At 55.5% G+C, this 10,667-nt stretch overlaps 1 protein-coding gene and 1 long non-coding RNA gene across 2 annotated transcripts in view; one reads left to right on the top strand and one right to left on the bottom strand.

The window, feature by feature from the left end:
- Positions 1-6,382: 6,382 nt before the first annotated feature.
- On the bottom strand, positions 6,383-9,367 carry LOC104864027. The gene is made up of 4 exons (XR_004514307.1): positions 9,229-9,367; positions 7,021-7,109; positions 6,777-6,899; positions 6,383-6,439 (listed from the first exon to the last, which is right to left on the bottom strand). It is a non-coding gene; the product is annotated as an uncharacterized LOC104864027 (long non-coding RNA).
- The window catches only part of Sema7a (semaphorin 7A (John Milton Hagen blood group)), a 10,750-nt gene continuing 8,149 nt past the window's right edge, over positions 8,067-10,667 (top strand). The window contains exons 1-6 of the mRNA XM_010626717.3: positions 8,067-8,239; positions 8,693-8,734; positions 9,117-9,212; positions 9,374-9,458; positions 9,591-9,701; positions 10,152-10,291. Coding sequence (XP_010625019.1) covers positions 9,404-9,458; positions 9,591-9,701; positions 10,152-10,291 — 306 coding nt within the window. The 5' untranslated portion in view covers positions 8,067-8,239; positions 8,693-8,734; positions 9,117-9,212; positions 9,374-9,403. The remainder of the gene's footprint in view (positions 8,240-8,692; positions 8,735-9,116; positions 9,213-9,373; positions 9,459-9,590; positions 9,702-10,151; positions 10,292-10,667) is intronic.

The following is a 10,667-nucleotide window of genomic DNA, read 5'->3' as shown; positions in this document are numbered from 1 at the left end:
CCTTGCCCTGCCCTGGATTTGCAGGGAGGGCTAATCTTAGCTAGTTATGTGTCTAGCTGTCCTGTCCCCAGGGAGCCAAGTGGGTCAGAGAGAAAACTAGAAGGTGGAGGACCTGACCTGTAACATGAGTGACTCCCCAGGCCCTTTCCTCCACCGGGCCTCTGCCTTGAGGCCCTTCTCAAGGCACCTCTGTCCCTCTGTGTTACTGCTCAGTATTCTGCAGGGACACACATCCCCAGGGCTGTCTGATGGTGGCCAGGACACCTTCATTCTGCAGTCCTTCCTCCCTGCTCCTGCTTCAGAGTCCCCTTGGTTCCATCTCAGTTGCTGAGGAAGAGTTTCTTGGATAACCTCAGCACTCACAGCCTGATGCATGGAATTTAGGACATCAGGAGAGAAATGTCAGAGATCAGCTGGGCCCACTCCCACAGTCCCCAGATAGGGAAACTGAGGCCAGGAGATGATAGGGACTGATTGAAAGTCCAAAGCTTGCTGCTGGTCCCAGATCTTGGCCTGTCCCAGCTGTCTGTGATGGGACATCCTCTCTTCAGAACACCCCTCTCTAGGTCCCTCCTTGGGTTGGCTGGGCTCAGATAACCAGGGCGGGTTGACCTGTATCACAGCTTGGGCTAATCTGGGTTTAACTGTTCAGGAAGCCTGGGATTAGGCTGATCCTGCTGTGTGCCCCCTTATATCTCCTGCTTCTAATCAGAGCCTAGGGCCAGCACCTCTGGGGGGACCCCTCACTGTGGAGGGAGGCCAGCTCTTACCCCTGTACATATGTCTGTGTCTACCTTCTCTGGAGAACAGTGGGAGAAGCCCTGGGTTTGCCCTTGGAGAGCCCTCAGGTGCCTCCTGATGTAATGGAGCTGGTACCCCCTCCTGGGAGGTCAGGATTAAACCATAGGGATAGCCCAGAACTGTGACAGAGGTGAGAGCAGGCAAGTTTTGTGTATGAGCTTGTGCAGTCAGGAAGGCTTCCTGGGAGAAGAAAGGAGGCAGCTGGAGTCAGGGTCATGCTGTCCCTCTGCATCATCAGAGCTGTCTCCTTATCCCCATCACTGCAGTGGGTGCTGATGGCCTTCACATGCAGGACCCCACAGCCCAGGTGAAATCCTGTTAGACAGTAGGGTCCTGTGCCAGATGGCAGATGGGCTGGGCAGAATGGGGCAGTGAGGGCCAGTGTATCCTAGAGCACTTCCTGGAGCCAGAGATCTAGGCTACACCTTCAAGGACAGAGAAGACACATGTGCAGCTGAGAAGGGTCAAGGAAAATCAGAAAAATGGGCATGAGCCATGGCACAGGTATATAGGGCTGAGGAGGCCATGATCACCCTGTCTGGGGAGTTGGGCCCTACTGGGATGTGCAGTTGGAAGCCATGGTGGGTTCTTGGTGAGTGTTTTGGCTGGGGCTCCTGGGAGGGAACTTGGGTGGGTATGCAGTAAAAGGGCCCTGCCTATCCCTGTGGTCAGCTCCAGAAAACTGTTTTCCAATGGAGGCAGAAAATTAGGAGACTTAGACTTAGCTTTCTAATTAGTCATGCTGACCAGCACTCCAGGCCATGACCCTAGCTGCACCCACAGATTCCTGCTGCCTACGGGCCTGCACACCCATCCTTACTCATACACATGCCTCAGGGTGTCATGGGTGGAGATCAGGTTTTTTTGGCCAAGTAGCCTCCTTTGTGTGGGAAGGGCTGGTCTGAAAGTCCTCACGGGCCCATCCTAGAGCAGTGTTCTAAGGACAGATCCCGGAGCTGGGCTGCTTTAGTGTCACCCTCTGCTCCACTTGTCAGCTGTGTCACTGTCCTTCTCCATCAGTGGTGATTAAGTCAGGGTATTCAAAATCACTGGATCATGTAAAGGTACAGGATGCCAGTAATGAATGTAACTGTGCTGTATATCTAAAATGTACCAATAAATTCAATAAAAAGAAGAAAAAAAGAAAAAAAATCACTGGAAATAGTGCCTGGTACCAGGAAGATGTTTTGGAAGGGTTGGGGTAGTGTATTGTCCTCCTCATCTTCTTCCTCCTTTGGCATCTATGGAATGTGGCCTGACAGCCCAGGCCCTGCCAGCTCTCCCTAGTGGGCAGTGCGGGCCAGCTGCCCTTGTGCAGTCCCCCTGCTGATCCGGCTAAGGCCAGGTCCAGGAACCTTCTGCTTCACAGCAGTCTTCCACCTGGCTTCCTTCCTTTGCACAGGGCGAGTGGCTATACCTCTGCCATCCTCTGCCCTCTTCCTGACCTCTATTTATGCCTATCCTGTGCTCTGAAGAGGCCACCAGGTGACTTTGGGCTTACTTTGGGGTTTTTTGGAACATGCTGGGCTAGAGAACGGGTAGAAGTCAAACAGGACATGCTGCTGGCCCTGGGCTTCCTGCCTCCCGGGCTTGAGTGCAGAGTCTCCTCACTCCAGCTAGGCTCCATGCCAACCTTCCCTCCGCACCTGGGCCGTGAACCCGACTCATCTCCCTCAAAACTCCCTTCTCACACTGCCCCTGCTCCCCAAGACCTCCCCACCAGCCAATTTTTCAGTTCCTTTGAGCACAGCAAGGCCATGTGGAGGGCACCAGGCCTTGGTGGCTTGGAAGGGCCTTCGTCTTCCTGTCAATAAAACAAGGGTGCAGACCCAGGGCTTAGGGGGCTTATTCAGGAGGCGGATGAAGATGTCAGCTTCTGCTGCCCTCACTTCCAGAAAGCTCCAGCTTCTACAGTATGCACAGACTCACACTTTCCCAAAAAGACCCATGGATTCACCCCTGAATTCACCTGCTATTATTTGTTCTAAGAATCATGGTGGGTCATAAAACCCAGCCCCTCCATGCATGTCAGAGGAAACTGAGCTCAGGAAAGCCTGGCACCGGCTTAGCACCACAGCCAGCCAGCTGCCCAGCTGCCAAAGGGAGCAGGAGGCTTCTTGGAGCCACACATGCCCTGCATTCCCTCCCACTCGTGGCTGACCTTGCTCCCACTCCACCTGCCATGCAGCTTGCTGTGCTGTAGCTGATAAAGTGGGCAGACCACTCCGTCCTTCATGAGCAGAGCACCACCTCAAGGCCCTGACCTTGCCAGGCAGCTGTTGGAACTGAGCCCTGTCGGGATGCTGATAATAACCATGCCCTATCCTTCACACCAGGCAGTGTCACCCTGGAGGTGGCTGCTCATGCCCTCTATCCTGGCCATATCAGAAGAGGCAGAGCTGGTATAACCATTGCTTCTGGTGCCTGTTGCCAACAAAAGTTTCTTTTCACCCTGCTATGGCACTGCCATTAATCATGCCTTTGGGTTTGAGACTTAGTGCAGCGGGGGGGATTGGGCCTCACCTAGAAGGTGGGTGAGCAGGTGATTCCCTTCTGTTGTCAAGTCAGTAACTTGGCACCTAGTGAGCAAGGGAGGGATGACACAGGGAAGCAGGGAGGCTGAGGATACCACTTTCTGCTAATCAGAGGCTTAAGGAGTCTAGGATGTAATTCTGGAGAGATGCAGTGTGGTGATGAGTACCAGAAACCCCGAGCCATCTTTGCTGGATGCCTTTGGGCTGGTGACACAGACTCTCTGGCCTCTTAGTATCCTATCCACAGCTAGGTGATGCTCCCTTCACCAGAGTTCAGGTCCCCTCCCTTCCACTATGACCTGCGTGACATGGGGTGCCAAGGGCTAGAAAAGCTGTGGCAAGTTCCTAGGCCCCCCGTGTCCCTTCACAGCTCTTTCTGCCAAGCATGATGAGAGTGGCCTGATGAATCCAAATGAGGTACAGTTAGCCAGGCGTGGTGGTGCACACCTGTAATCCCAGCACTTGGGAGGCTGAGGCAGGAGGATTGCTGTGAGTTTGAGACCAGCCTGGGCTACATAGTGAGTTCCAGGTCAGTCTCAACTACATAGTGAGACCCTGTCTCAAAAAAACCCAACAAAACAAAACAAAACAAAACAACCCCAAAAACCGAAAACAAACGAAGAAATGAGGTACAGTTATGGGAAGAGGCTCCTGCCTGGTTGTAGATGGGTCCCTAGAGTGAGGCTGATTTGTACCCTGTTGCTTGGCTGCTTGGCATGAGCACTTCCTGCTGAGAGGCTCACATTCCTACCATTCTCTCTGTCCATTTTCAAAGGGCTCCTTGAGGTTGGTGCTCAAGGCTCATGGGTTCAGTGGGTCAGGCTGGAAGGCCGTCCTGCCGGACCAGACCACAGGGCCCAGCCCTTGTTTGCGCACAGCAGTCCTCATCTATCCTCCCTCAAGCTGCCCTCTTTTCACAAGCTGGGAGATATGGGGATGGCAGGAACAAGACGGCAGCAGCACCCAGGGTGAATAAGCAGAGGGACAGTGTTCCACCAGGTGGGCCTGCTTTCAGAAAACCCTCCCCACAGGGGTCCAAATGGGCCACAGTGGCTTCGGGACAGTGATGGAAGAAAAATAGGGCCTGATTCTGTTCAGCTGGACCAGAACCCTACAGGCTTCCCGGCTGAGGGGCTGTGTCTGCACAGGACCGCCTCCCATAGCCCGGCCATGCTTCTGACCCCATATCTGGCTGGAGCTGGACTGGGCCATTTGGGCTCAGCCACTGTTTGAACGTGGGGACCAGGGGCCCTTAGCGTGTCTAGATGTGCAGCACCCTGTGTGTGCCTCTTTTCCTCCACCAGGGCTGGGATTGGCTTGGAATCACATGAGGTAGGGATGGGTGTTCTGGTGCCCAGCGTGCCTTGGGGCCATGTCCTCCCTGTGTGTCCCTAGCCCCCTCCTCTCTTGAACCCCTGGTTATTCTGGGAGCTTTTAGCTACCACTTAGTCAGCCACTAATGCGTCAGGCCGGGGAGTGAGGGGGGAGATACGGTGCCAGACGGTGCTCCTTTTAGACATGCAGGATAGGAAGCAGGGGGAGCCAGGAGGTGGGAGTGCTGGGGAGGCGGAGGCATTCCCACTGCTGGCCCTGCTCACGGGGAGCGAGCAGTGGGGGAGATGCTGGGCCAGTGGGTCAGTGTGTCCTTGGGCGGCACACCTCCCCTCTCCCATCACATGGGGCACCTTCCTTTCTTCTTTCCAGGACTCTGCTCAGTGGCCTCTCACGGCCTCTGTCCTCAGAATCTGCTGTGCATTTGCTTTTCCACCTTTGCCCAGGCTGTGTCCCCTGCCTGCAGTCCTACCCCATTCCTGGCCTATCTAGCTTTGTCTTTCTCCTCATCTCTCTGGGGTCATAAGGCAGTGAAGAGAAAGCTCCCTCGGCCTGAGCCTCTGTAGAACAGGCTCCAGCCACGTGCAGCCCCTGCCTGGGGCCGATCCTTGAAGGCTGCCCCTTCTCCTGGTCCAGTTCTCTCTGTGTTGATCTCACAGGGCCACGGGTCCTGGCCACAATGGCTTGGGGCTGCTCCCTTCACTTCCAGGCAGCCCTCCTGCCCCTGTGCCCCCAGCCCCCGCGCCTGCTGTCCTGAACAAAGCTCCCTTTCATGTATTCATAGCGTTGCTGTCGCTCTGACACTTCCCGGGCACAATCAGGCCCTTTGAGGGCCTCAGGCAGTGCGGGAGCTAGGCTGGGGCTGGGGTGGAGAGTGGGCCAAGGTCTTGTCCTGGGCCCGAGCTGGTGCCACCCCCCCACATATGAATCTACAGGCAGAGAGCTGGGAGGGGCAGGGACCTGGAGGTCATGGGAGGTGATGATCCTGGGCTCCTATCTGCCCTCCATTGTAGCCTTGTAAGGAACAGGCTTGTGGCCCTGCACAGGACTGTCCTCCCTCCTGTCCTTAGCAGATACTTGTGGGCTGCCCGGGGCTCTTTACTTTGCTTAGGGAGCAATAGGAGCTTTCTGTGGTGTGGTGGTCTCGGGCCTCAGACTGGATTCCTGGGTAGAGCCAGATTTCCTCCCGACCTTGCTTTCCAGGGTCTGGCCTGACTCCTCTGTTGGGGCTACTGAGTACCAGAAACCCAAATCATCCTCGCTGGGTGCCCTTGGGCCAGTGACATGGCCTCCCTGGCCCCTGAGTTTCCATAGAACTTCCCTTCACCAGGGTTCCGGTCCCCTCCCACCATGACCTGTGCAACGTGGGGTGCTAAGTGCTAGAGAAGCTGTGGCGAGTTCCCACCTCCCCCCTCATCCCTTCACAGCTCTATCCATCAAGCAGAGATCCAGACGAGGCAAAGCTATGGAAAGACCTTCTCTTGTTGACAGATTGGGAGCCCTACTCCTGGCTCCCTCCAAGTAGCCTGAGTTGCATCCTTTCCTCATGAGTAGTTAATGCACTGGCCTTGCTTCACCCCAGGGCTGTGGCTGTGGCCTTGGTTCAGGTGAAAGGGGCTTGTATGGCCTGAGGGAAGAGGCGTCTCACCTTGGGGTCTTAGGCCACAGCCCAGCATCTCCAGATACAGCATCTCCAGACTGAGGCCCTTCTCCTGGCTGCCAGGCTGGCTGTGGGGGGAGGGGGAGCTGTCTGGATGCCCGGCTGGACTGGGCTGCGGGTGAGAGGAATACCTTGAGAGCTGAGTCAGGAGGATCGTGTGTCTGCAGGCCGCTGACCACAGCACTCCTATTTTACCCCAGCTGCAAGGTGGCTGGAGCATGAAAACACCAGAGATCTGCCCGCATTCCACACCCCCGTGGTACCAGCAGCTTCAGGCTAGTGGGAGGGAACCTTGGGCACCAGGGTTCCTGAGCTCCTGGGCCAGGCCAACCAGAGGGCAGTGATCTTGACACTCTTTGTGGCAGACCATCCTGACATATCCCCCCACATCCCCACGCTTCTGAGAACCAATTCTGGATGAGCCCATCTGTCCTGTCTGCTAGTATGACCTTGGGCTAAACTTGTCTCCCAGGGGCCTTAGTTTCCTCCTTTGTACAGTAAGCCAGGCCAAAACAGAGATGCAGAGTGTGCCTATGATCATTTCTGGGGATGGCTTGGCCTCACAGAGATGCCTGTTGAGGAGAGAATGAAAATGTGGGTCAGGGATTGTGTGGTTCAGCAGTCCGCTGCCCATGTCCCTTGTAGGATCAGTAGGAATGGTACAGATGGCAGAAAGAGGGATTGGGAACAAACTTGAGAAATGGCTGTTTTTTGCTGTCTTGGCTGAAGTGTGTCCTGCTTGAATGTCACTGCCAAACTTGCTGTCCCAGAGTTTGCTGCAACTGAAAAAACAGTGGTCAAACTAAGTTTCTGGGTGAGGCGAGAGGTGGGAGGATGCTGGCTGTGGCTGATTGCTAGGGGCACAGCCACAGGCTATCCTATCCTTGTAATTTAGTCCTGCAACCAGGACAAGCTTAGCAATGTCACCGGAGATGAGACAGCTTCTCCCTAGAGGTGGTTGTTGCAGTTTTTTTGAGGGCAAAGTTGTCCTGGTCAGCCCTTCTGCTGAGAGGCTCAGGCTGCTGAGGTCCCAGTTTCCAGGAAGGGAGAACTGATCTCACCCCTAGGAGGGCAAGCGTCATAGTGGGTGAAGCAAGCAGGAGGGGGTCCTGAAAGAGTCCAGCTCTGGACCTGAGCATGGGCCCAGCTACCCACCTCCTCCCCTGTGCCTTTGGGATGTTCCCTCAATCTCTGTCTTCCTAGCTATGAAAATGGGAGGAATGATTAGTGCCCATTAAGGGCCTCCTGAAGGAGGGCTTGGGGTTCAGAGCACTGATTCCCAGGCATCTGGGTGCTAAGCAGGTGCTGGGAAGCCCTGCTGCTTGCTGAAGGGCCCAAGTGGCTGGGGCTGCTTGTCCTGTGTTGCGACAAGAGAGCCACTTTTGGGGCAGAGCTGATGGGCAGTGTTCCTTCCACCCAGCCCAGCCCTGCACAAGTTGTGTGTGCATGCGTGTGTGTGAGTGTGTGTGTTTGGGGGATAGATCTGTTCTCCCCAGAGGTCCCCAAACCTCTCCCACCCTTAGGTCACATTTACTGTCCGGGAGGGAGAGGCTGCCCTCTTAGGGGATGGGCCAGGGTGTAGGTAAGGACAGCAGGTTGCTGGATTCCACCAGGGGCTCCTAACTTCTCCCACCTGTGGCTCTCTGAGTCTCCCCAGCCTTCTCTCTGTGGCTTCCCAGTGCCCTGAGCGTCAGGCATTAATTGCCAGCAGGTGCTGGTATGCCCCAGCCTCAATGTTCCACCCGTTGCCTCTCCCCCAGGCCGCACAGGGCAGGACCGGCTGGACTTTGGCCAGGCCGAGCCACACACAGTGCTTTTCCATGAGCCTGGCAGCCCCTCTGTCTGGGTGGGTGGACGAGGCAAGGTCTACCGCTTCGACTTCCTCGAGGGCAAGAACGCATCAGTGCACACGGTGAGCCAGGCCCCTGCGCCTCTCTTTCCACTTCTCCTCTCTTTCCCCTCTGGGAGTGATGAGTGGCCACACGAAACAGGAAGGGGTCAGTATCTCTTCCTAAAATGGACCCTCTGCCTCCATATCCCCACCAGTGGTTCTGAGGGGAGGTTCCTTAAAGGAACTGGAACAGGGAGTTGGGTGACATGGAGAAAAACTGGGAATATATACTCTTGGCTGAGTGGGTAGCTTGGGCAGGGGAAGCCCGGCAGAGTGTGGGACTCTGGCTCCCAGAACCAAACTGAGCAGCTTATGTGATCCTAGGAAATCCATTCACACTCTCTGAGCTCCATTGCTGTTCTGGAGGATAAGAATAATGGTTGTTGCATGCAGGGCTTGTCCTGAGGCTGAATGGACAGCATGTAGGGGCCCCTTGCCCATGCAAAGAGGACTAATGCTTCTCCCCTCCCCTAGGTCAACATCAGCTCTACGAAGGGGTCTTGCCTAGATAAGCAGGTGAGTTTGGGGAAAGAGTGTAAAAGGGACAGGTCTCCTGGGGATTAGGAGGTGACCTTGAGAGTTTGGGCGGAAGCTCTGCTGCCCTAGGCACCCCAGACTGAGGGGTACCTATGGACCTTCTTTAGTGGCCTTTGTTTTTGGAGACAGGGGTTCATTATGTACCCTAGGCTGGCCTTGAGCTCACTGTGATCCTCCTGCCTTAGTCTCCCAGGTACTGGGATTACAAGTGTGTGCCACCATGCTCAGCTTTGGTAGCCTCTGTTCTGAGGAGATGCAGTCAGCTGTACCTTTCTAGTCTGTCTTGGGAAGCCACCACTCACACCCAGCCCTTCCTTGGGACTAAAGGTCCTAGCCTGTCTTTCCTTTTACCCCACTTTAGCAGGACTGTGAGAACTACATTACGCTTTTGGAGAGGCGGAGCGAGGGGCTGCTGGCATGTGGCACCAACGCCCGGCGGCCCAGCTGCTGGAACCTGGTGAGAAGGCCCTTACCCATGTGTCTGGTCAGCTCCCACTCTGAGGCTGGCCTCTCCTTGGCAGGATCTCTGATGTTGTAGGGTCTTGGGAGGAGACCAGCACTCCTGGGGGCAGTGGCTATGAGATTGTATGCCCATCTGGCCCCCTTGGGCTCCCTCAGGTGAATGACACCGTGGTGCCACTTGGCGAGATGAGAGGCTACGCCCCCTTCAGCCCAGATGAGAACTCCTTGGTTCTGTTTGAAGGTAGGGCAGTTCTGGGACAGGGTCCCTGGGGGTGCTGCTGCAGGCTGGGAGGGATGGTGGACTCCTTGACCAGTGCCGGCTGAGAGGAATATGCAGGGGCTGTGTGCCTTCCCCCCCACCCCGTGTCCCCAGGGGATGAGGTGTACTCTACCATCCGGAAGCAGGAGTACAATGGGAAGATTCCACGATTCCGTCGCATCCGGGGTGAGAGTGAGCTGTACACCAGTGATACCGTCATGCAGAGTGAGTCGGCTTGGCCTGGCTTTGGGTGGATGAGGGTGTGGATGCCCAGGGTGGGGCTGGGTAGGGTCTTGATGTTTCTTGGGAAGGCTCCCCTGGGACCACCCAGGAAAGAGGGAGTTCCACAAAGGCCTGAGCAGCCAGAGTGAGGAACCTGGATACAGAGGTGTGGAGGCAGGATAGGCCTGCCATGTGCTGGGGACAGGTACAGAGGAGGCTGGACCTGCTGCTCAGTCCCTCTGCTGGGCTCCTGCAGGCAGCCCAGCCCCCTCCTCATTAAGGCTCTGCCAATTAGGCAGAAGTGACATAGGGGCCCCTGGGGGCCTTCCCACAGTCCCCAGGCATGAAGTCATTGCTCTTGAGCCCATGACATCTTTGTATGAGGATGAACAGATGTGGGGTGCAACTGCTGAGCCCTTAGCCTCTTGGGGTACAGGGCCTGTGTCCCCACAGACCCGCAGTTCATCAAGGCCACAATTGTGCATCAAGACCAGGCCTACGATGACAAGATCTATTACTTCTTCCGGGAGGACAATCCTGACAAGAATCCTGAGTCTCCTCTCAATGTGTCCCGAGTTGCCCAGCTGTGCAGGGTGAGTGGCTGTGAGGGCAAGTGTATGTCTGTACATGTACAGTTGAGCAAGTGAGGATGAGCGAGTGTCTGCTTGCACAGATGTGAGCGACTATGTCTAGGACCATGGGAATGGATGTGTGCACTCACAGTTCATGTGTATGTGTAAAGATGTTGAGATGGAGTGTGTAAATGTGCATGTGCACAACCATATTTACACATACATGTCCTGCGTGGGTGAATGTGCTGTGTGGGCGTGCAAGTATGTGACATATTTACACGAGTATATTCCACTTGTATGCTGTACCATGTATGTAACAGTGTGTTTACATGAGTGTGTCTTATACGAATATCCTGTGCCAGCTGTGTGTACAAGTGTGTAACCATGTGTTTAGATA

Source organism: Fukomys damarensis, unplaced genomic scaffold (genome assembly GCF_012274545.1).
Source record: "Fukomys damarensis isolate Sample0158 unplaced genomic scaffold, DMR_v1.0_HiC HiC_scaffold_25, whole genome shotgun sequence".
NCBI lineage: Eukaryota > Metazoa > Chordata > Mammalia > Rodentia > Bathyergidae > Fukomys > Fukomys damarensis.
This window is presented reverse-complemented; position numbering and strand designations above follow the sequence as displayed.